The sequence below is a fragment of the Tympanuchus pallidicinctus genome, unplaced genomic scaffold (assembly GCF_026119805.1).
Source record: "Tympanuchus pallidicinctus isolate F22 unplaced genomic scaffold, pur_lepc_1.0 scaffold1, whole genome shotgun sequence".
NCBI classification, from domain to species: Eukaryota; Metazoa; Chordata; class Aves; order Galliformes; family Phasianidae; genus Tympanuchus; species Tympanuchus pallidicinctus.
This window is the reverse complement of record NW_026294618.1, coordinates 4,427,722-4,454,193: the sequence shown is the minus strand read 5'-3', so window position 1 is coordinate 4,454,193 and position 26,472 is coordinate 4,427,722. Positions and strand designations below refer to the sequence as shown.

The 26,472-nt window shown below is 41.1% G+C and overlaps 1 protein-coding gene across 2 annotated transcripts in view; it reads left to right on the top strand.

Annotated features, from left to right (window-relative positions):
• Positions 1-26,472, top strand: part of MSRA (methionine sulfoxide reductase A) — a 266,247-nt gene that overhangs the window by 107,491 nt on the left and 132,284 nt on the right. Inside the window, exon 3 of one of the 2 annotated variants that reach the window (XM_052693591.1) lies at positions 16,985-17,104. The exons of the other annotated variant lie outside the window; for it this stretch is intronic. Within the exon in view, the coding sequence (XP_052549551.1) occupies positions 16,985-17,104 (120 nt within the window). The remainder of the gene's footprint in view (positions 1-16,984; positions 17,105-26,472) is intronic. 2 annotated transcript variants of the gene reach the window in all.

The window sequence follows — 26,472 nt, the reverse complement described above, 5'->3', positions numbered from 1 at the left end:
ACATCTGGTCCTTCCCTTATGTGTACTGCTTTGTCCCCAGGCTCTCTTAGAATCATAGAGCCATTAGGGTTAGAAAACACCTCTAAGATCCTTATCTCCAACCCCAACCCATGCCCACTGCCCACATCCCTCAGTGCCACATCCCCATGGTTCTGGAACCCCTCCAGGTTTGGTGACCCCACCACCTCCCTGGGCAGCTGTGCCACTGCAGCACTGCTCTTCATGAGAAGAAATATTTCCTAATATCCAACCTGAACCTGCGCTGGTGCAACTTGAGGCCACCACCTCTTGTTACGTTACTGGGAGCAGAGGCTGATTCCCACCTCACCACAACCTCATTTCAGGGCATTGTAGGGAGTGATGAGGTCACGCCTGTGCTCCTCTGCTCCAGGCTGACGCATCCCAGTTCCTTCTGCCACCCTCCATAACACTTGTGCTCCAGACCACTCACACTTTAATTGCCCTTCTCTGGATGTGTTCCAGTGCCTCAATGTCTTTGTTGCAGTGAGGCGCCCAAACCTGAACACAGTACTTGAGGTGTGGCATCACCAGTGCTGAGTACAGGGGGATAATTACCTCCTGTGGCTGCACTATTTCTGATACAAGCCAGGAAGCCATTGACCTTCTTGTGGATATGGCCACCGGGGGCAAACTGTTGGCTCATGTTCAGCCAGCTGTTGACAAACATCCCCAGATCCTTTTCCTCTTTGTAGCTTGCCACTAGATACACGTGCTTCTTGCAATAGGTCACCCTGAGTATCACACATCACCCTGAGAAGCAGAATGATGTTTTGTTTCCTCTACTCTGTACTGCCCCCCTAGTGCTGTCTTACCAGATCTTGTGTCATCAAGTGTCCTTATGTGCTCCTATGCACATAATGCCCTTTGATGTTACATAAAGAAGCACCACTCTCCTGTCTTGAGGTTTGAAACAAGCTCCCAAATTGAAAAATGAGCACACACAGACATAACCCAAGTTGTGCCTTCGTGTCACAGGTGAAATGTGTTTTGTGTGGTTCTAGAACGAGGTTTCTCACTATGTTTTCCATCGCTGAGCTTTAGACATATCCAGCTGGAGCTGTCTGTAGAATGGGAATCTGGCATCTGTGAAGAACAGAACCTTTTCACATAAAGGAAACTACATAGAGCTGGAAAGTTTTCCTATGAGTTTCCTTGTTCTGGCTAATGTCTTCTACATCCTTTTTTTAACTTTCACTTATAGACTTGTGAAAAGGTCGCCAATCCCTCTGTGCATGAGACAGGGCCAAAATTTATATTTTTGTAAGATGTCTTTATAGGATAATTTTTTAATCTTGAGTTTAAATATTGACAGTTGCCTCATTTAAAAACTCATCTCAGTCCCCTCCAGTTGTTTGTTACAGGCTATGGTTATTTATGTTTTACAATGCTTGTAGACCAAATCCGAGAGGAAAGCAAAGATATTTGTAGCCTTGGGCAGTACAGTTGCTTCAACAGACTTATTGATTGTATACAAATAATTTTCCTCTAATTCATGGTACTGACGGTATGGATCCAAAATGTTTTGGAGCGTGTGCTGAAGCTTCCAGCAGTGAGATCTGAAACTAGGAGAGTCTTTCAGATCTCAACCAGTTGTATTCTCTCTGGCTGCAGCCTGCTGCGAGTCTGGGACTGATGCTGGGGTCTCCATCCACTGATGGTTTTTGTCCCCATATTCCATCTGTGAATGCCACTTCATGGAGGATTATAATACTGATGCTTAGTATGTATGTAATTCTTTTCCTTGTCAATGCATATTGGAAAATGAAAGAGGAAAAGAGAATGAAACAGAAAAAAAAAAGAGTGGTTGAAAGTCAGGAGCATACAAGGAACCAACTGGGTACACTAGGACTGCTCTGTGTCAAGAAAAGATAGATGTGGCATGTGAGGGAGATCTGCAAAATGATTGTAATTATGGGGAATGTAAAAGAGAGTTGATTTTGCAGAACATCTTCCCTTATAAGAAGCAGGGGCTGTTAAAGATGGATGTAGAAACAGCTTTGAAATGAATCAGAGAAGATGGAATAAGATAGAAGAGTGAATCTGTGTGCCAAAGGATTTTCTGTATATAAAAGGTTTCTCACGTTGAAGTGAACACAGGAGAAATAGTTGGAAGATAAATCCAACGAGAGGCATTGGGGCCACAGGAAGCACAGGGAATCCTGCAAATGTCAAAAACCAGGACAGCAGTGCAGGTAGTGGAGACTATTGAGTGTATTCATCCTTTCCTTATCCTCCCTGAGTTCCTGCAGTTGTCCACTGCTGGAGACTGGGGTGAGATGTATCCCTGGTATATCACGCACTGTGTGCCACAGGTCACGTACATCACATGTGTGCAACATTACCTATCATATCACATCACCTGTCTTTCCATTATTAATTAATTAAGTCTGTAAGGAGTCTCATAGTGAGAACCTGTTTGCTGTTTGGAAAGTACAGGAATCATCGTTGAAAACAGTGTTGAAAACCATGCAGATGCAGTCCACAGCTGTCATTAGCTCCCTGTTGAGAAATATTTGTGATGAGAATAAATGGATACACATGGTTCTTTTCTGCTAGTAATGTTTTGAAGTTTTCTTAAATGAGATTCATTCTAGTAACCTCACAACCTCAGTACTCTCAAGTTGTATACCAAGAGAAACAAGAAAAAGCCAGAGAATACAGTTTTTCCTGGTTTTCCCCAGAGAAGGCAAAATGACTGATTGCACAAAGGGTGCTGTGAAATAGGCAGCAGCTCCTTCTGGATGCATGTCTGGCTTGGCATGGACCCTGATGTTGTCTGTGCCTGTGCTGTGGTACCAAGTTATCCAAGCCTGGCTGGGTAGCTGCAGTTATCGAGCATGAGTTTGTGCAGAGATCTCTGATTTGTATGAGCTCATTGACTTCTGCTTCACTGTTTGTGCTGCTGCATCTCAGGCTTGTCCATCGTGTACCACTTAAGTCATAGGTGCTGCACATTTCATTGCAAACTGGCTTTTATTTTAAATACTTGATTTGAAACCTGTGAAGAAATAGCAAAATTCTACTGCACGCAGAAGTAAACCTGTCTTCACTTATTCATAGAGTTGCTCTAAAATGGCCATGTTGTGCTTCATGATCACAATGGATACCTCCACCTTGGTTGGCTGCTGGCAGCTATCATGGTTTCTCTTTAACAGATAGTGTATCATAGAATGGTTTGAGTTGGAAGGGACCATTATAGGTCATGTGGTCCCACTCCCTGCACTGAACAGGGGCACCCACAGCTCCATCAGTGCTCAGAGCCCCATCCAGCCTGACCTTGGGTGTCTGCAGGGATTGGGGCACCAATGCCTCTCTGTGCAACCCATGTCAATGCCTCACCCTTGTTATTGTAAAAAAACCTTGTTGTATCCAACCTTAATCCTCTCTCTTTTGAGTTAGGCCAAGAACAGGTCAAGGACTCCCTCTTCCTGATGACAATTCCTTTCCCAAGCCATCTGAGCAGTGTAGACACTGCCTCAGCATCTTTGATAGTTACTTTATTTTCAGCAATGGCACACCATGTTTTTTGGCAATGAATGCATGACAAGAAGTGCATAAATGATAAATGATTAACCACGTATCTATTTGGCCTCTGTCTGTTCCTCTGGATATAAATTAGTTTTGCTATAACAATCTTCTCTGGTACTTTTTTGAGTAATTGTCTTTTGTGGAAGGTATAGGAAAGAAGTATTCTCTTTTGCAAGTGAGAACGTACCAAAATTTTAGTGGCCTCTAAGGGATGAGAAAATAACTCCTGGAAATTCTATATTACCATTAAGAACAGCTGTGGTTCAAAATAGATTAATTCTGATGATCTTTGAGGTACACTCAGAAGACATTTATTAGTTTGGGCTTCTATTGGAAAAGGGTTAAGGGTATGTTTCTATGGAGTTGGAGAAAGGAGGAATAAAGGGCTGTTTGTTGAACTGCCTTGTTATTTGGATGTAATTATTTTTTACTCCTGAGCAATTATAGATTGTAAGTTTAAATAATTGTCAGGGTGCCTACAGCTTTCTGTTGTTATTTAAAGTCTAGGGATATAGATAAAATAAGTAATATGACATGGCTTTTTTTGAATGTGTCTGTGGCAGTTAATTTAACCTAGCAATAGTTATCAAAGAGGGAAAGAAACATCAAGATTTCTATTCCTTGCAGTGAACAGACTTTGTAAACAAGTTATTATTTTCTGCATTATAGCTCTGAAAGTGATTCTTATTTAGCCCGTAACAAGATGTTTGTTGTGCTTTGCTTTTATTATAGCAGAATATATTTTGTTTTGCCTCTGTGTATTTCAAACTCCCTAAGGTTGCTGAGAGATTACAGAGATTTTCACAAGACAAGTCTAAGACTTCTCTATTATTGCAGAGATGAGTTTATATGAAAGATACAGTTCCAAGAGAATCAAATGGATTACGCAGCCCTGATGACATCTCTTATTTTATGTGTACATTGAGTTCTACTTGAGTAGCAGAGCGCTAAAGTGTGTCAAATGACCGAGGATGATCTAAAATGAATCTCCAGTGCGAAGTGCTGGAATGCATAGAGCAAAGGAAGATCACAAAATGATTTGAAAGCCTCAAATCAATGGCTGAACTAAAGATGTGATGCTTGGCAGTGAAGCAAATAATCAGGTTGATGATAGGACCATGTAGCTCTACCTCAATCTCTTTCACATATTATTGTGCCCGGGGTTCCTTTAGTCCCTAACAGACTTTTGAAAGGTAATATATTAATAAACTACTCCCTTCTTCAAAGTAGATAGAAAAGTAGTTAGACTGAATTCATCTGTGCACAAGCTGGCATTACTTATTAACTCTATCCTTGGATATTCTTTTCTGTTAATTCAGATGAAGATTTTGTTCCATTTTTGGGCACATCAGAGATGTGCAAATGGCTTATGATGCTTATACATCACACTTCATAGAATCACTGAATGGCTTGGGTTGGAAGGGACCTCAGGTATCATGAATCTCCAACCCCCTGCCACAGGCAGTGCCACCAACCTGCACATTTAATGCTAGATGCTCGTATTAATGTGCTTGTATTGAGACTGATTTATTTTGTCAGTGATATTTAGAAGAGTAAATAGTCAATGCAGTCAGAATTTTGGCCATAAACCCTGTTATTTTTTTACCTATCACAAATTTCTTTCTGTTCTTGGACACTTCGGATATCTCCTTTGTGACCAATAAACAATGGGTCCCTACAATACTTGTAACACTTCCCTTTAATCAATTAGATCTGGAAGAATTGCAGTACTAATTTAGATACTTTGCATTTAGGACTGCCTGCTGTTACTCTATGAATAGCACGTCTTTTCTGCAGATCTTACACATTTTTGTGCAATATTGCTTTATATGTGATTCAGTTTGAATGAACGTGATGCCCAGTTGTTCTCATCCATGAGCCTTCACTCAGTTGTATTCCCAAATCCCCATTAAAGAGCATTAAAGAAACACGTATTTAGTGGTTTAGTTTCCAGAGGCCTGAACTCTACAGTTTGTGACAGTGCTCCTTCGTGTTTATGGAATGGCTCTGTCAGAAAGCTTTTGGAGAGGTTGCAGGCTTGTTCTGCATTTATTTGTGGTTTTGAAAGCAGCAATGACATGAATGGTAGAAATGAGCCTTGGGGAGAAGGTCTGTTATGGTCTGAAGTTGAGCTTGCATTCATACAACTTTCTTCTCATCCCATTTCTGCCAGATCTGCACATCTAAATAGAATGGGATCAATGTCCATTACAGCGCCAAGAGAACAGAAATAGTTCCATTTCATGAATGAAAATCAAAGAGCAAGATAGCTTTTCACACAATGGAATGAGTCTCACTTCAGGAGTGAGACACTGAACTGCTTTTTTTGATGAATCTCCTATTATATAATTATTATTCAGAATCACAGAATTGTAGGGGTTGGAAGGAACCTCCAGAGATCGAGTCCAACCCCCATGCCCCCATTCTTTTGCCCTATGCCTCATCTTGGCAGCCACAGCCTAACAAATACCAAGATCACCACTTGGCTCAACTTGTTAAAGCTATCATAAACCTCAGACACATTTTCTGTACTTCTGGAGGCAGCTCCTCATTTTGTCTTATTTCCCATGCTGTTATGTTTCAGGTATATTCTACCACTGAACGACGGATTAGATGAAAGTTGCTATATTTTATCTAAAACAAGCTTTACAGAGGAATATAAATCAACAGAAATAAGACAAGAAAAAGGTAGAAAAACCATCAGTTTATCAAGTAGTGTTTCTATCAACCAGCAGTCATAACATGAAAAAGAATTATTTGAAACAAAGACCTGTTAGTTGGGATCCTTTGGTATTTTTCCAAAAGGGATTCTTTGCTCTGCTTTGGGACCCCTCATACCTCAGTTGGAGAGTACTTGAAGTAATAATTCATAAATTATGGTTCATGCGAGGCTTAATTATTGTGTGCAAAATGCTTTGATGTCTTTTGATGAAAGGAGCTAAATGCATGAGAATTAGTATTGAAGTATTTGCTTTCTAGAGGAGAGAGGAAGTATGGATCCCCAGATCCAAATGGCTGCTGCCAGGCTTCCTCCTATGGCACATTCCCACACTGTGCCCTTTTGGGAGCTGGGAAGTAGAGCCTATGAAGTGTATATATTTGTGGCAACAAATCCTGCACATCTGCCAACTCCTTTTAACCTTTCTCTCCTAATTAAGAATTAAGGGAATGCTCAGTGTGATTGATGTACAACAAACAGTTGCAGAACAGCCATGAGGAACACGGCTGGTAGCCCAGCAATGCAGAAAAGGGCAGAGCCACAGAAGCGCTTCTATTTCTTCACTCTCTCAAGGTCTACTTCTCATCCTATTCACCTTTAGAAGCAATTTACACTGCTAGTTCTGATTATTTAGACCTGAGATGAGCTTCCTGAAAGGTTCTCTCAAAGGTCAGGAAGTTTGGCCACTGCTGCTTTCACATATTCCCTACCCAGCTTGTGATGCCAACCTTTTGAATGAGTATTCAGATGGTTTATGGATGGTCCATATCTTCCAGTTTCTGGAAATTAGAAAAAAGTTTTCCAGCAGAGGATTGTGATGATGGGATTTTCTTACTATCTGGACTCACCAGAGAGCAACTTGGCTTAACTATACCAGTTTATTGCATGGGGAAAGAATACTAAGGCAGTGAGTAAGGCCATCTTTGAGAGCATTTTAGTACACTGAGATGTGTATTTCCCTGCTCTCTGCTGGTTAAGATCAAAACTGCATTTGAACAGGAATATCTGAAACCTCTCCTGTTATAACTGTGAAGTTCATGGTAGCCGTGGTTTATATCCTATTGCTATCCTTGATATTGGCTTCAAATTTCTTAAAATCTTGTTGATTTCATATTATTGCTAACTTGTAAAGTGCTTTTAGATGGGTTGCATAAATGCATTTTAAGAACCGCTTTCTGGCTCTCTATCTAGCCCTTTTCCCAGCCGGAGTGCTGTTGCCTTATAGGGTCTTTCTAAAGTCTTACTTACGACACATTGCGCGTATTTTTCTTACTGAGAACATGGCAGTTTTTCTGTTGACAGTAAAATACTCCCTTTCTATTATGATGTTCTCCTTTTCCTCTTACAATAATGTGTTGTGCAGGTTTTATACAAACACACATACATGCACACGCACGCGCCCACGCGCTCTTTGAATGTCAGCAGCCACCATACTGGCAGCACTGAATTGCCTGGCCATTTGGTAATTTGAATGAACATGAGGCTTCTGCTTCTCCTATGGAAAATGAAGCAAACCCAACAGTTTCTCTGGGAATTCATGCAGCGTGAACAGAACACATCTTGGCAAAATGGTGAGCCAAGAAATTCCTCTTTAGTTGCTCTGTTAGGCAAACTGCATTTTAAATTTCTTGCCGAGGGCTTTGTTTGACTTGCCCCAGGCAAGCTGTTCAACATATTTATCAACCCTGTTGTAGCATTAGAGCCAACGCTTATCTAGGAAGATCATCCGCTTAATGCCATCTGTCATCAGGAATTTTATTTCTTTCAGCTGAGCTTGTTCTCCATTTCAGGCTTTTTTTTTTTTTTAATATTCCTCACAACCATTTCTTAGTTGATTGTTTTCCAGTGGTCTCAGATATTTTGTGATTGCTCAAATATTCCCTTGCTGCATGCGCGTTAAACCCCTAAAGACATCAGTGATACAATTTTATTTCAAATCCTGACTGATAACATTAATCCTATATGCATCCAGATGGCTCACCAAAGCGCCCTACATATTACAGTGTTATGTAAAAGATGACATTACATTTCAGTCTGAATCTGAAATTCTTTCCAGATTCTCAACAGGAATTTGAAAAATTTCACAGCAAAGACTTTCAGGTAATTCATGCTGCGTTTTGATCTTGGTGATTACTGGGATGCAACTTTGATAGTTTCACCTTTTCTGGCCCTTGTAAGTACACGAGCAATGTAAATCTGTTTGATAAAGCTGTATTCACTCCTTTTACATGTGATTCTGAGATCCCATGCTCCTTTTGGGTCTGTGTCTTCAACCACAGTGAAGCCAAAGAAACTGGAATATTTCTCTGTGCAGAACAAACAGAAAAACAGGCTGGCCAGGGAGGCGGTAGGGACAGTGTCAATGGAGGTTATCAATGTGAAGATGTGGCAATGAGGATACGGTCAGTCGGCATGGTGGTGATGTGTCAGCGGTTGGACTTGGTCACTGTATGAGTCTCTTCCAACCTTTATAATTCCATGACTCTAAAACCTAGCTTACGGGAAGACAAGAGTGCTTCAGGGTTGTATAAATCCAAGACAAAGTGTTTTAACCATGGGTACAAGAACTGTAAGTAGGCTCTGGGCTGTGTACAAGTCTTCTTCTGGCCCTTCAAGGTGAAGCCAAAGTATCCTCTGCAACCTGAGAAGTACAAAGAATTAATGGTCCCCACAGCTGAGGTGCACACAGCATAAACAAATATCTGTCTGGCAAGGGCTTAAAAATATTGGCACTTGTATGTACTTCAACCAGAAAGCTGTACCAACTGCACTGCAGTTTTTTAAGAGAAAAGGCTGATCAAAGACTGTTTGAACTTGGCAGAAATCTATGTAATACACATTATTATATGGATATACGACTTGAATGATACAATCATACAATGGTTGGATTGGAAGGGACCTTAAAGCCCATCCAGCCTCAACCTCTGCCATGGGCTGGGTGCCTCCAGCTCAGGCTGCCCAGGGCCCATCCACTGCCTTGAGCACCTCCAAGGATGGGGAACCCACAGCTCTGGGCAGCAGTGCCAGGGCATCACTGCCCTCTGAGTATAGGATTTCTTCCTATAACCTAATATAAATCACCTCTTTTAGTTTAAAACCATTCCACCTTGTCCTGACACTATCAGGCTTGCTGAGGTTCAATTTATTCCTTCCAACCGGGGGGGAAAAAAAAAAAAAGTCAGTTCAAAGCAGCTGAGCATTTGCTAGGCTTCTCCAGATTTTATAGAGGTAACTAAATAAATCGTGTTCAGACTTCGGGCCAAATTCTAGACTGGCCAAGGGCTTTGGCAGCTGTGCCGTCAGCTCCCGGCGAGCAGTGGGACGAGTGGCAGGATGTGCGGCTGGCTGTCCTCTGCTGCCTCCATGGAGAGGAGCAGCCTGTGCCCCAGCTCCTTTTGGCTGGGTTTGAGCAGCTGGCAGCATCGCTGCTTCCAGGGCTTCAGAGCGTATGCTGGCACAGGCTGCACTCCTGCTCGGTGTGCTCCTGAGCTTTGGGTAGATAGAATCACAGAGTTTGAGTTGGAAGGGACTGTTATAGGTCATCTGGTCCCACTCCCTGCACTGAGCAGGGACACCCACAGCTCCATCAGATGCTCAGAGCCCATCCAGCCTGACCTTGGCTGTCTGCAGGGACTGGGCACCCACTGTGCAACCTGTGCCAGTGCCTCACTGCTCTTACTATAAAAAACTTTTTCTTTACATCCAGTTTAAATCTCCCCTATTTTAGTTTAAAGCCATTTTCTCTTGTCCTAACCCAACAGATCCCATTGAAATGTCAGTCCTCTTCCTTCCTGCAGCCCCACTTCAGGTACTGAAATGCTGTTCTCAGGTCTCCCTGTCCTCCTCCCTATGGTGAGCTGGGCTTAGGGGAGAAGTTTCCAGGGCGTGCTGCTTTTTGTTCCCTCATCACAGCAGCACCTTTTATTTTTCTGAGAGTACATTAAAATATGAAATTTATCCCTATTAGCAGAAGCATACTTTCTCGAATCCTTCAAACAGAAGGAGGAGCAGGATCCCTATCCTTTGCGTTCATCTTCTGCAGTGAAGCACTGCTATCAGCCTGACGTTGAAAACGCTTCTTAATCTGCTGCTCAGAGTGTGGGTGGAGAGCTTGCAGGCTGTGGGCCAAAAAAACCTTGGCATGTCATGGAAATAATGCATTCATTTCTCAGAATTAGACAAAAAGTGTCTTCTTTGGATGTCCGATTGGGCATCCGGAGGGTAGGAAGAGATAATGCTGGTAGGTAAACCTGGCAGCAACCAAAGGTCATGGGCTGTCAGCTGAAGTCAGGCTGTGCAAGTGCTGGGTGCCCAGAGAAGAGGGACACAAAAGTAAAGGACACAGGAATAAAGAAAGGATGGAATAAAAATGCCAGGGATGCATATGCGTTGTAGAGAAAATAGGAAAACCAGCCAGACTTTATAAACAATACACCCACTGTGAGTTTCTCTAAATGGAAAGCTGAGAGTCCCTGAAGCTTCAGTCTCTGTTAACATCTACGGGGCTCACAACTTAATAGACTTTAATTAGTACAGCACGGGTGGGTCTTATTAGGTTTTAATTTGGATCAGGAATGCCCTTCTGATGCAAATGTACCGCCTGTGCCCACTTTACATCATGGAATCATGAATAGGAATTTGTATCAGGGAACAGGCATGGAAATGGAGTGCTATTCAAAGATGTGATAGGGAGAAATACCAGGGAAGGGGAGCAGAACGAGGGTGAATAAGGGTTCCCTGTGTAGGATCTTCCAATTTCTTGTATTAGAGGGGAACACATCTTGAATGTTGCATGATTTTAAACAGGTTTTCCAATCTGTTTTTATTACTACTTTTTTTTAAAAAAAATTTTTTTCCCAGTGCAATGGCTGTTGCATGCAATACAGGAAATAAAGAATCTAATAGCACTGAAAGCCAAGTACATGATTACCAGAATAGATCTGGAATAACTGTAATTAGTCATTTTGCTTAGGTTTTATGTGGCTTAATTACAGACCCACACATACACTTCTGCAACCGAGCTGCTCATGGTAGGTACTCAGCCTGGAGAAGAGAAGGCTGCGGGGTGACCTCATTGCAGCCTATCAATACCTGAAGGGAACCTACACCCAGGAGGGGAGTAAACTCTTCAAAAGGGCTGACAACAGTAGGACTAGGGGAAATGGATCCAAGTTGAAGGAGGGAAGATTTAGGTTGGATGTTAGGGGGAAGTTCTTCACAAGGAGAGTGGTTAGGCCCTGGAACGGGCTGCCCAGGGAGGTTGTGGATGCCCCGTCCTTGGACGTGTTCAAGGCCAGGTTGGACGGGGTCCTGGGCAACCTGATCTGAATGTGTGTGTTTGGTGGCCCTGCTAGGCAGGGGGGTTGGAACTACATGATCCTTGAGGTCCCTTCCAACCCGGGTGATTCTGTGATTCTGTACTTTTTTTAGCCACCAAAGAGAAATGGGCAGCTTCCAAGCACAACTTATTTTGTATGGTTTGATTCAACTAGATTAAAAATGTTCACGTTTTTGTAATGTCTGCATGCAAGATACAGGCTTATTTCTCTCTCCTTAAATATACAAATAGTTGTATTGGTATGGCCTTCTACCTGGCCTTTCATAAAGGGCCCGTGTCACGTCTCTCAAGTCCCGTGTCGCGTTGGTCAGCCTTCAGCAGATGTAGGTGTCATCGATATCCTAAGTCATCTCAAATTGAAGAATCATGGAATTATACAATTGCTTTTGGAAGGGACCTTTTAAGGCCATCTGGTCCCACTTTCTGCAATGAGCAGAGGCACCGGCAGCTTCGTCAGGTGCTCGGAGCCCATCCAGCCTGACCTTGGCTGTCTGCAGGGATGGGTCAGGTAGTGACCCATCCTGGATGTCTCTCTTTAGTCAAATGAATTAATTTCTAAATGTATGAACTCCTGTTACAGTCAATGGAGACGTTTGTCAATACATAAAAGTAATCTGTAAAGCGATTAATCTCACCAGAAAGTAAACACCTGCAGTTCTATTTTGCTCAGTTTAGCTCTGTGAATATTTCAGAATTGTTACAGGTTATCTTTAACAATGGGGTGCTTATCTCTCTTATCAGAGCAATATTTTGCTGCCATTATTTTATAAGAATACTTCAGCTTATACAAACTTTTTTTAACAAGCGTGCTAATGTTGGGTTGCCTATGGAAACATGTGTTCCTTCACTGAGCTGTGTACAAAAAGAGTTGTTCAGAGCAGATATATATATATATTGTCTATTTATATATGTGTATAAAGGGAATGCTCTGAGAAGAAGGATGTAGATGCTAGAAAGGAATAGCAGTATTAGCTTTTATTCCCGAATTGTGTGATTAATATTATTTAGAGGGATGAATGAACCTTTAAAGCCTGTCATTTGAATCTGTTTGTTTTTGAAGTTCAAAAGCATAAAGTCTTTAAATGCCTTTTGAAATTCCAATTAAGAGTCAGTCAAAACCCATCACTTAAAGAATACTTTTTGTTTTACAAATTAGCAATTAAAAAGTGACAAATATCTTCAATGCTTAAATACTCTCCTGCCATCCCCATTATGTTCAAATTATGTTTTTTTTGGGCATAAGAGCATGTTCCCCAGTACTTCCCTTCTTTTCTTTCCCTTAGGAGTGCCACTTGCTATCTAACACTAAAGCTGAGCTCACTTAACCAGTACTGAGGATTATGCAAAATACTCAATGAATAGTTTAAAATCAAATTTATCTTTGCTGGCTTCACGTTATAGTATGGGTGGCTTATTTCCCTTTTATGTTCTTTTTTCAGCTGCTTTTTACTGTTTTTTCCCCCTGAGTTTTATCTAATGTTTCAGAACATCTTGAATTTTTTACTGGAATAGTAGAAATTAGAGGAAGTAAACTGCTTTGTAATGGTTTTAAGTTGAAGGAGGGGAGATTTAGGTTGGATGTCAGGGCGAAGTTCTTTGCTATGAGAGTGGTGATGTGCTGGAACAGCTGCCCAGAGAGGCTGTGATGCCCCGTCCATCCCTGGAGGTGTTCAAGGCCAGGTTGGATGGGGCCCTGGGCAGCCTGGGCTGCTATGAAATGTGGAGGTTGGTGGCCCTGCCTGTGGCAGGTGGGGTTGGAGCTTCATCATCCTTGATGTCCCTTTCAACCCAACCATTCTGTGATTCTGTGATTCTGTGATTTGTACTACAGGAGTACATGACGTCTTTAATTGAGGTTATTTCCCAATTTTAGCACTCTGAATGTGGCTTCAGACCATCAGTGCTCTGAAGAAGAGCACTGAAAGGGATTTTATTCTTAATATTCCTCTCCTTGTGGCAATTTCTCTGTAGAATATGGCCCCACTTTATCAGAATAACAAACATCAGCTGCTGGATGTATTAATTCCACGGAAAGCAATTGAGTGTTGTATTGTTGTAAATTATGTCCCTTTACTAGCAGGTTGTTTTCTTGTGACAATGACTTCAATTTTATCTGTTCTAGTGGATGTGAGGATTTATTGTTTGCACAAGGTGTCAGAGTACTTGAGAAATCATGAGAATCATTCACCAAAAGAATAAAATGTCCGTTTCTGAGAGGCTGGGGAACACAATGATTTCATATATAAACTGGTTGCAGAGAACAAATAGTGGAAGAAACCGTGATGAAGATATAGGTAATTAGTTCAAGTGGGAGAGGACAATTGGTGAGAGAACTGTCCTGTCTTCTGAGCAACATGTCCATGATGCAGTGGAATGAATTACTCCAAAAAAATCATCAAGGAATCATCCCTATAAAATCGAAGTTATTTGTCTTGGATGCCAAAAAAAGAAAGGTACAGAATCTCTGATTTCATGAATGCTCCAAAACATTTTCTTCTCCACAAAGCAAAGCTGACATGTCCAGGCTGTCTCAGTAAGGTAATGTGTGTCCAAGTCTCCTGTGAGAATGGGGTCATGTAGTACTACATTTTAGAGATTTCAGCAACAGTTATGCATGTTCAGGTTGGACTTGATGATCTTGTGGATGCCCCATCCCTGGAAGCATTCAAAGCCAGGCTCGTGGTTGGAAGTCTACACTCACTCTACAATTTCCTGAAGGGAGGTTGTGGCGAAGAGGGATTTGGCCTCTTCTCCCAGGCAACGAACAGGACACGGGGTAATGGCCACAAGTTGTATCAGAGGAGGTTTAGGTTGGACATAAGGAAGAACTTTTTCTCTCAGAGGGTGGTCAGGCACTGGAATGGCTGCCCAGGGAGGTGGTGGAGTTGCCGTCCCTGGCAGCGTTCAAGAGGCGTCTGGATGAGGTGCTGCATGATGTGATTTACTGCTGGTGGTGGCAATGGTGATGAGGAGATGGTTGGACTGGATGATCCAACCTTGTGATTCTTTGATTCCATGATTCTAAGTCCTGCCTGTAGCAGGGGGGGTTGAAGCTAGATGATTATTATTGTCCTTATCAATCGAGGCCATTCTATGATTCTATGGTCTTGAAGGTCTTTTCCAATTCGGATGTTTCTATGATTTCAAGGTTTTTATGTTCTAGGTCACTGAAACTGGTGGGGTTTGGTCTACTGGTCATGGGAAGGAGGAGTGGCTCTGGGTTTTTATGACACAGAGAAAGTCATAAGATTTTCTTTAATAATGATTTTTTTTTTTTTTTTTTCCTCAAGACAGTGGACCTGATCAGCATTTACTTGCTTTATGTAGCTCTCAGGCACAAAACTGTCAGTCAGAGAAACTTGGGCAGAATTCAGTCATCTAATTCCATGTTAGGCTTTTTCTCACTGGTGTTTTGTACTCTCGATCCGTTGACTAGTGACTACTTGCCTGTAAACCTCCAGTGTCACCACAGTGTGATCCAGTCAATTCCACCAGGGGCATCTCAAGTCCACTGAAAACTGAGGAGATATTTGGCACTCCACCTGCCTAGGGTCCAGGCAACCCCATCCTCCTCTTAGAAAGCATGTGTAGTGAACATAGGAACGTTCATCTGTGTAGATTGTAGCATCAGTCTAATTCTGAATGCTTCTAAAATGTCCTTGTGGATAAAGCAATATGAAGAAAGAGTCAAGAGGTATGTACGACTCTAGCATGGGATGTGAGGAATAAAGAACTGCAGAAAGTAAGAATTCTTGAATGTTCTTTCTGCAAAATCTGGGGACAGATTCAAGATTGATCCTTCAGTACTTTCTCACCAGCCTAGTTTAATCACAGAATCACTCAGGTTGGAAAAGACCTTAAAGATCATCGAGTCCAATCGTGACCTAACCATACCACCCTAACTCTAACAACCCTAGCTGAAGAACCCAAGTTTAATAGCTATAGCTGTCTCTGTAGTCCATGGAAAATGCAATTAGAAGGGTGACTTTCTGTCTTCTTTGAACTGAATGATACTTAGGAGATGCCTGTCTCTATCCAAGGTCTCCAGAAGCAGGCTAGGCTCCCAGTTGGTGTGACTCGCTTGAGCACCTGAAGCATCCTGAGTCATCACTTCTATATTTTTGTTTGTTACGATAGGAGTTGGTCAAAGTAAGTCTGAAGCTAATCTCTGAGAGTCAAAGAAAGAATATGCCTTTTCGAGTGATCGTAATTGTTCTAGTTGAACTTTGAAGGGACATTTCTGTAATTTCTCAACCTGTCGTATCTGTATCGTTATCAATAGAAAACTCATAATGAGTCCTTGATTTTTAAGTGTAATCAGAGGTTAGCTGATTTTTTACTAGCTTTTATGTTTTAGAACATATGTTATCATTGAAAGAGAAAGCACATTACCCATAATCAGGGATGAGTTAAATAATCCTGGAATCATACAATCAATAAGATTGGAAAAGACCTCTGAGAACCCCAGCCCCAGCCCACCCCACCATGCCCACTTCAGTGCTGCATCCCCAGGGTTCTGGAACACCTCCCACCCACCCTGGAACATCCTCCACCAGCTCCCTGGGCAGCTGTGCCACTGCATCACTGCTCTTTCTGTGAGGAAATTCTTCCTAATATCCAACCTACTAGAGTTACTAGAGTGTACACAACATGTTTCAGCTTCATAAAGTCCTTCAAATCATAGCTAACATCTCTGAACTATTTAAGCCATCAGAGAATTGTGAATGTTAGATTTGTTTCTTCCTTCCCCTTGGCTTTCACACCATATGCTTGATTCCTGCTATCTGGAGGCTTTTGCTAATTTACACCTGTTGACAATGGCCTTTTGATAACTGGCCATGTGGGTGAATGAATCCTGAAATTTTGTCTGAACATCAAATATGTGTATGCATAACTTGTTAAATCAAAGCATTTTTCCTCCTGTACTGCGTATAATTTAATCCATTATTATTGCCATCTTTAAAGACTGCACATGCCTGAAAACAGAAAATTAAGTAACTGTTTGCCATTAATACAAATTATTGTGTTTTGACAGCTTGCTAATCAACTGGAGTAAAAATGGTGCTGTACAAACAGTGCGATTGTATTTTAAGTAATTTTTGTTTGCATGAAAATTCTCCTTGTTTGAGCCTTTGAACCCTTACAGGACTTGTACTCTGTAATGTTAACATTCATTCAGAAGCATTATAAAATAAACCTATGTTTGCGTTGTGCACTGATGCAGAATGGATTTATCATGTAATTGCTCCACATGTAGTCTTGGGAAGTGCTTGGCCATCACATACTGGCTACATGAGCTGTATCAATGAATGTGCAAATGAACGATTCAGCACTGAGCAGATTTTGACATATTGTTATGTACTTCATGCAATATTCAGGTATGGGCTGCTTCTGGGGAGCTGAGAGGAAGTTTTGGAGACAGAAAGGAGTCTACTCCACTCATGTGGGTTACGCAGGAGGGTATACTCCAAATCCTACCTACAAAGAAGTCTGTTCAGGTAAGCTTGTCTCTTTGATTTTTAAGGATTTTGAGGTGGTCAGGTGCTGGAATGGGCTGCCCAGGAAGGTGGTGGAGTCACCGACCCTGGAGGTGTTCAAGGAACGTTTGAACGTTGTGTTGGGGGACATGGTTTGGTGAGAAGTGTTGGTGATCAGTGGATGGTTGGACTGGATGATCCTGTAGATCTTTTCCAACCTTGGTGATTCTATGACTGTATGATTCTGTGACAATTAAGAGTGAAGGCCTGACTGCAGCCACTGAAGAGCTATTCACAGAACACTGCTACCTCCCCTGTGTCCTGAACTGCAGGGACATCCACGGTGCACCCATCCCACTGTCATCTCCTACCATTCGGTAAGGTAGAAATACTTTGAGAAAAAAGGAAAAAACGTACAAGTTTTAGGTTTTCTTCATTGCTTATTGTGTTTTAATGCATTTTCTCAGGAAGTGGTTCTTCTGCAACTTACACAAATGTGTCTTTTAAAAAAAGTATGAATTTTGACTTAAATTTTATCCATATTTGAGTATAGACAGAAAGCAGAAAGTGAGCGTTTCTCCCTTTTCTTTCCATATAGCCTCCTGGGAAAGTCTAGGTTTCTCATTTGTGTTATTATTAAAAATGTGTTAAATTTATATGTAGTTCATTCCACAGCATCCTATCATTTCCAAATCAAATCCTTGCCTTTATTTTTCATTGCACTCCACACTAATCCTTCTACAACACTGATAATCTACTGCAGTTTCTTTCTGTGATTGAAAACATAGAACCACTGGCACCCAACTGACTCATGTTGCTGTTAAAGTAAATTCTTGCTTTCCTGTAGTGTATGATGGAGAACAACTTGGAGGTTTGCTTTTGCTTTATTTTCTTGATAGCCCTTTTTATGCCAAATGCTGAAGTTGATGTACTTACATAGTAACAATCTATTGTGTAGGGTTGATGGAGTGGAAAGAATTCAGTGATACGAACAAATAATGGAACTCTAGCAACCATGGAGAAGTGCTGCAAGGCACTCAGAACAGGAAAAAACTTTATAGAAAAAGTAAAAAATATGTGAAAAAAGAGGTTTTAAAGTGGTATTTTATAGACAATACAGGGCTAGTAAGAAATTGCCTTGGAAGTGCTAAAGAAAAAGTACAGATTAGGGAGAATTTCTGCTGGTAACTCAGAGAAGTACGTAGAAATGTAAAAATGTCTAGAACAAAAAGAAGGATGCTATGCTTTTATATTAACTAACGCAGAGAGACCCAGGATTCCTGCAAAACAGCAAAGGGAAATACTACCTATGGAGGGATCATTGATGCCTGTCCTACTATCTATACAAGCTGTTGCTTCCTAATGCTTTCAATTCCTAATATTCCTGTGCTATCTGCTTTGATCATTTCTCTGCATCATCTGTGAATTTGTAAGCATATATAGCCTGCTGTAGGGAGGCTGCTTTGCAGGAGGGTTGGACTCGATGATCTGCAGAAGTCCCTTCCAGCCCCCTACAATTCTGTGATTCTGTGATATGGTCACTGGCCTATCTGTCATTGTTTGGTCACTCTCTTTAATGATCTGGATGTTAATTAGATCGTTTGCATAGAAGGGGGATATACAGAGTAGGGATGTGCAGAATAGTTTCTGTTTCCCAATGTACTCATTGCACCAGTGCACTGAGGTTAGTCCTGTTGGTCTGTTGAGTCTTTCTCCAAAACCCTGAATGCTGGCTGTTGGTCAAGGGAGGATGTGAGCACAGGACAAGGTGTAGTCAGGGGAGCAGAAAAAAGATACCACATCTTTTAGTCCTATACAATATATGCTGGTTTTATATTTTGGGATGGGTCCACAGTATTGTGTGCTTTGCATTTGATTTGGATGCTTTGAAAGCTTTCTGATGCAACTTTATTTGTGTTATTTCATCAGCAGTGAACAAAAATGGTAATTTAACAATAAGAATCCAGGAATCCAGGAATAAAGAAATGGAAAAAAACTATCTGCAAAGTCTGACAGTTTCGTATTGCAAAACCACAGCTGTAGTTAATTTTCCTGTGCTTGTTTTTATACACTTTCACATGGTGGATGTTTGTATGCCTCCAGGTACTGGACACTGGTGGAGTTTTTCCTCAGAGATATCCATAAGGATAAGCACATATTTCACAGCCTTGTCTCTGTGAACATAAATGGGATGCATATGTGCTGCATATTTCTGTTCCTAGTGGTGCAGCTGAGCTGAACTGGAGAATGTGCTGATTCCTGCATGCTAATTTTTTTCTTCCTACTTAGCTTCTTCTAGCTCCATTTTATTCTGATTTTATTCTGATTTTTTTTTTTTTTCTGGCAGATTTTATTTCATCTTTGAACATGCCGTTTGGAAGTCTCTGTAGAGAGCTCTCACCAGCCCCCCTGAGATATTGCCATCTGGCTGCTTCTGGCTGCCGTAGTTTTCATTGGGGAGAGCAACTTATGAAGCAGTAGACTTCAGTTGCACACAAGTGATTGCCACTTTCTTCTTCATCTGTTCTGACAAAGTCATATCCATGGCAAACACTGAACAGTTGTGGCCTCTAAATCCAGCTCTAGAAAGCACATGAATGCCACTAAAAGTTTTCTGCTTGGCAAGTATTTGAGCTTTGCATTCAACCCATGCAGGCTGGAGAATCTGTGCAGGAAACTTATTTTAATCCAACACCTTCCTGGCACTCTGCTCTGAAGGAATATAAGCAATAATTCTTTGGATTGAGCATGTAGCCCTTGTTCCAAAAGCAGATCATCAGCAAGACCCGAGGCAAAATGGTGTGGATTTACCATTATGGCCAAGCTAAGGGCTCTTCAAACGTATCAACCAATGGTGCTTTTTTGATTTGATTTCCTACATGAGTTATTCTGTAGCTTATAAACACAGTGCTAAAAAGTTATTTTGATGTTGTATGGTGACAACCTTGCAGATGAAAATCTGAAAGGGCATTCTGGACTGGGTGAAGGATTTTGAGCTGTATTTGGTGCATTAAGGTAATCCATCAACACGCCGATTTTGGCCAGCGTTAGGCAGCACAGGATGTTCATTCGCCATGAAAAGTATTTTTGTACTTTGCTTCAGAGCAGTTCTGTATTTATCTGTATATTCATAAGCTTTTTGAAATCTGCATAGCTCAAGTGGCTCTGAAATCAGAAGGGAAAAACTCTACTGTTGTTATTCATAAACTGGTGATGTACAATTACCATATAAAATCAGAAGCTAATGATGATTTTCTTAAAAACAGAACAGTTTACAGCGTTATGGTCCAGGCTGTTAACATGTAAGCAGGTCATTTTGTTTTGTTTTGTTTTTTTCCCCTGTGTTTGTCTTCAGTGACTATAATAGAAGAAAAATAGATGAATGTGCCTGTTTATTATCCTTTATTTGTTACAGGGCTTAGTGAACATAACAGTATATTTGTTTAGTTAAACCCGTTCATAATCTTGTCAATTCTCAATAACTTTCTGAAGCGTATTCTCTTGTATACGGATCACAAGCCTTAATAATTAACAATGTAATATTAAAGTGCGCCATGTGGAATTAGTTCCTCTTTTGAGTTACATAAAATACTTGATGTGAAGTTGTTTTACATTTTGTATGCAGCCATCCCACTTTTTTTCTTCTTTTTTCTCTTCTGATGGGTAATACTGCATATCAATTAGTCTTTTGACTGACCCTGGTAGGTAGGAGTTTCCATTCCCTTTAAGACATTTGGGCTTCCAGAGGTCACCTGGAAGACTTCTGAGTAGTTAATGGAAAAGAGTGGAGAAAGGCAGAGCTATTTTCTTGCTCTGTTACCTCCCACCCCCTTGGTCAGCTGTTGATTTACAGAATTACTTCTCTTTCTTCTTCATCTGAGCTCTACATGAGCCAGGGCAAGACCAGCACTAGGATTCATGATAGTTGATAGTTGACATGTCTTTGCTTTAAGAAAGAAAATGCATGCAGAGGGCTTGACTCCATGACATAGACCTTATTTGACATAGTGTGCATTAATATCACTGCTAAACAGAGAAACCAACAGCAGAAGGTCTTTCTAGCATTTGCACAAGTTACTATAGCAATATAAAGACAACACAGTATGGGGAGATGCTTCTTTCTGTCTCAGATTTCTCATTCTCTCTGTGACACAGATGAACAACAATCAGTATACTGAGACACCACCTACCTGAAAAGCCCTTAATTTAGACTTCACAGCCCCATTCTGAAACGAGTCTGACTTCTGAAAATGCTTAAATATATAAGCTACCAGTGTTCACTTTCTTTGGCTTGTAAAGGGATCTGAAGGTTTTCATGAACTAAGTCCACAAGATCAACGCTTCCAAGCAGTAATGAGAATGGCTCAGGATGTTTCCTTTTAGTATTAATTCTCTGTCAAGAAAATAAATTCCTGTTGTCCCATTATCTGTTCTTTTTTTAATGTATGTAAGATTAGCATATAGGAATTTTACTGACATGGATTCTGTGAAGAATACCGGTGCTTACCATGGCCTCGATCTGTACAACATGCCTTAATATGGTTGGCCTGTTGCTCTACCTCCTACCTGTTGGTTTTTGGTTTTTTTTTGCCTAGTTCACCCATCAGGAAGGAAAGAAAGATCATCATATCATAGAATCATAGAATCAATCATAGAATGGCCTGGGTTGAAAAGGAGCACAATGCTCATCCAGCTCCAACCCCTGCTGTGTGCAGGTCACCAACCAGCAGCCCAGGCTGCCCAGAGCCACATCCAGCCTGGCCTTGAATGCCTGCAGGGATGGGGCATCCACAGCCTCCTTGGGCAACCTGTTCCATTGCAAACCAATCAAAGTACAAAATATCGAACTGATCAAAGTTAGAGCCACGTACTGTGGATATTACTGTTCTGTAATAGTTTTACAGCAACTGAAGAACAGGATATAGTAGAAAATATTTAATTTTTAATAACTAGATCACAGTTAGAATAAGTTGTGTCTATAATCATGAGACAGTAGTCCTTGGATCCTCCTGTATGTGCAGAGAAAGCCTTTATATAACCCTATAATCTGTAATTCGTTCTCAGTGCAGTTGCTAAGTCATGAAATAAAATGAATGCACCAATTTCACTTCACTTGGAAAGGTGATAGCAGATGCTGCTGCAATGTTAAAGCCTTGGCAACAAGAAATATAACAGATGCATTGAATTTCAGTTACCTGCTGTATTGAAGTTCTACCTAGAAAATTGATGCTGTTGACATGACTGACGTGTTCTTTTTCAATAGAAGAGTTTCTTATTAACTCATTATGCCTTCGTCTACCAGGATACAGAAATACATTCTGTGGATTCATCATTTAAAAATAAAAGGAAGAACAAATATTTTTACCCACCATTGTCTGAAAAACAAGAAGCTGCCTGTCCACAAGGGATGCTGGCCACTGTGCTCAGGGATTTCTGCTCCATCTTTAATCAAGGTTAAGTTAACATTCCTGTTTCAGAATCTGACTTCTGAGGGCTAATATCATGGCAGATCGAGGCTTGAAGAAATTAAACTGATATTTATTATTTAGATACCTGCTTGTGCCTCGTGGCAAATTTCAAATCCTAATAGCCTCACTGCTATTCTCTGTTGTTTTATCTATTTATCTCAGCATTGCCCATAATCACAGGCTTAGGTAGTAGCAGCAATATAAAGCTAAATACATTATTTATTATTAACAACTTTATTTGAATTGTATTCCACTGAGATGTGTCGTTTCTGTCTTTCTCATCTCCTGGTTTTATTAAAGATATATATATAAGATGAAAATGTGATAGCCCCAGAGGTTGAAAGACCCATTACCAAACGAGTCAAAGGCAAAATCTGACCTGCAGCCTACACCAAGCTCTCAAAGGAGCTTCATTTCCAGAAATGACCCCACGCTGATTTAGATCATGGTGTTCACCTTGTCACTGTGTCTGAAAACAGAAGGTGCTCCTCATTTTAGGCATGGAAACGTGATGGTGGTTTTGATACCAATGCTTGTGAAAAGGACAACGTTACAAAAGATCTCGCCTTTGCTGTTGTGGTGTTTTTTTCTTTATGTTTGGTTTTGTTGTTTTTTTGTTTTTTTTTTCCTGAGGAAAAATAGCCTTCCCTACAAAGACAGGCTGAGGGAGCTGGGCTTGTTCAGCCTGGAGAAAAGAAGGCTGCGGGGTGACCTCATTGCAGCCTGGCAGTACCTAAAGGGAGCCTACAAACAGGAGGGGAATCAACTCTTTGCAAGGATAGATAACAGCAGGACAAGGGGAAATGGCTTTAAGTTGAGGGAGGGAAGATTGAGGTTGATGTCAAGTGGAAGTTCTTTACTATGAGAGTGGTGAGGTGCTGGAACAGCTGCCCAGAGAGGCTGTGATGCCCCGTCCATCCCTGGAGGTGTTCAAGGCCAGGTTGGATGGGGCCCTGGGCAGCCTGGGCTGCTATGAAATGGGGAGGTTGGTGGCCCTGCCTGTGGTGGGGGGTTGGAGCTTCGTGATCCTTGAGGTCCCTTCCAACCCAACCATTCTGTGACTCTATGAAGAGACGGAAATATAAAGACCAACTGCCAAACTGTCCTCCCAGAAGTACAAATGACTGTAACTCTGCTGAGGTTACCTGGGTGTATTCCGATGCATGAAGACTATTTGTGGGATGTAATACTTAAGTGTTGTGCATAAAGTGAGACTGCAAGTCAAAAGAAAGAGGAAAAACCCACAGGCAAGATAATGTTGTGTGGGCAGACAGGAGATTGAAGAAACCTGGGAGAACCTACAGCTACTGGGAGAGCACTGACCTATGTGTAAAGCTGGTGGTAGCAAGTGTTTGCATTCTCCCTGTATTTCTTGTCTATCGTGGTCCATTTATTGTATTTCACCACTCCTGTGCCTTCCTCAAGCTGAAGTCTTCACTGAGTGGTACATGGCTGAAATGCTGTTGAGATAACGTGGATGTTTTGGAGAGTGTGTTTTTCCTGAATTTGGGACTGTACAGAAATGACTGTGTGTAAACACAACACGCTTTGACTTACTCCAATAACAGAACATCTTCCTATGCTGGCGTACAGATTCAAAACTACCTCACTGTGTTGATTAAGATTTCAAATACACGTGACCTGCATAGTTCTTATGTCTTGGTAGAACGATGACAAAAGAAATCTAATCACAAGACTTCAGCGTTCTTCTTCATGCTCAGCTGTGCCCAAGAGGATTATTGCATCTAAGTTTATAATAAGCAGGATTCTGGTTGTGTGCTCTCTCACATGAATTTCTCAGGTTGAGAACAAGAATTTGGTCTGGTGATAGTAGAGGCAGGGCCTTTGGGGCTGTAATATCCGGGTAAAGGATGCTCAGTAAACATCAGACTTGGTGATCTCAAAGGTCTTTTCCAGTCTAGATTCTGTGCTTTCAAGGAGAAGCACAGACTGCAAGCAAGTTCACAGCATTACTCACACAAAAATAAGAAAAAACATTCAGATCCCTTTGGGAGTATGACACACAGTAGTAGGCAGTGTTTTACTTACTTAGAGAGATTTATAAAGAGAAGACAGACGCTAAAGAAGTAACTTTTTAATGTTAGCTAAGCACACACAAAAAAATTAAGTGAAAATAACACTTGGCTCAATTATAGCTTTTTCTTTCCTGATTACTTTTGCTCAACAGAGAAATAAAAGAAATTAAGAAATTGGTGCTGAGTAGAATACTGGTGTTTTTTTTAACTGCTCCTAAATTTTAAGGATGAATTAAAAAAAGGAGACAATGTTTTACAGTGGCACTTTGGCCATTGGAAGATTTCATCTTGAAAAGGATGACACTCTGCCTTTCAGAACTCTACACTATTCCATTAAATAGAATGATCTAAAAAGTTGTTAATTTACTTGGTCAAGCTTCTGGGTGCCTTATGGGAGGAAAAGGCTCATAAGATAGCAAGGGATTATAATTTTGCACTGCAGGAAATGTTTTCTGAAAGAGATCAAGAAGTCTGCTGATGGAGTCCTGTCTTGGTAAAGCCAATGAATGAATGCTCCTTCAGCAAGTGCTCTTTTCATTTTTATTGTTGATAATTTGCTGTAAGCTGGGACTTGAGTTCATCCATTTTATGTGCATTCCTTTTAGAAGAGCCAAATATGTTAGGAATTCTTTGATGCGCTGGAGACGGTAAAGATAGGAAAAACTGTAAATTATGATGGAGTCAGATGTCTGGTGTAAGAGAAGGGGTATGATGCCAACAGCAAACTCCCATTAAAGCCTATTGCTAGGTAGCAGCTTTACATTTATCTGTTGTCTGCTTGGGAGCCCGAAGTACTGCTGTAATCGCAGTAGTGACCTACAAAGATCAGGCTTCTGAAATGGCCATTATCCAATTTTTTATTTGAAGACCCAAAGTGATGGGAAATCTTCCATTTCCATCAGTAGGAAACTTCCTCTCAGTAATAGGGTGCAAAAGCTGTAATCATAGATCAGTAGCATGACTCAGATCTATTTAGAACTGCAGCAGAGATTTTCACCACCAGAGCTCAATGGACAGTCCATGAGCCACTCAAGATACTTCTGACAGAAGCAGCTGTTAAGTTGAAATATATTTCCTGTATTGCTTCACACCAAGGATCCGTTCAATCTAACAATCTCCTTCTGCACAAGTTGGCATTATTTCCTTCTTCATATACCTCCCAGATTCCATCTATATAAAGATGACATGATTTTAATAATTGCTGTATTCATTTATGTGTTCATTTAGTGTGATTTTGCTTTTGGCATTCACACATAGAGGGGAAACTTGTGGTTTCATTGACTCTACAGTTGAACAGGACATTTCAAGATGAACTTGCTGTAATTAGCCAACATTTTGCTAAAAGTTGGTTCTTGACAGGATCAGTATGTCCACTGAGGAGTGTGTGTGTGTAAAAGAGCATTAGTTACGTTATTAACTTCTGCCACAGTAATGATTGTTCCATAAAAACATGCTGTATTTCTGTCCTATCAGCGGAGCACAAAGAAACAGGGAAGTTGGGAAATGGGAGAAAGCACGGTAATGGGAGAAAAACAAACAGCAGATCCTTCTTAGGGGATCTGAAAGCATCAACTTTTTTTCTGAGCAGTTCTTGCTCTAAAAGACTTTTGTAATGCATCTTGGGAGGTTTTCACTTTGACACCAAGGAAGAAGAATTTTCTTTGTGGCTGCACATCACATGGCATCAGCTTCCCTGCTGGCAGGAGGTGTTCTTTCCTACCCAGCACTTATAGCAGTCACCAGTCATTCATCTGCACTGGATTCAAATTGTAGGTGAACTGTGTGACCACCAGCAGGACTGAGAACACAACTCATTTCCACATCAATGAAATCTCTTTAGCCTGTTGATATGGACAGAGTGACCCATCTGAGGTAACTGCCCTTA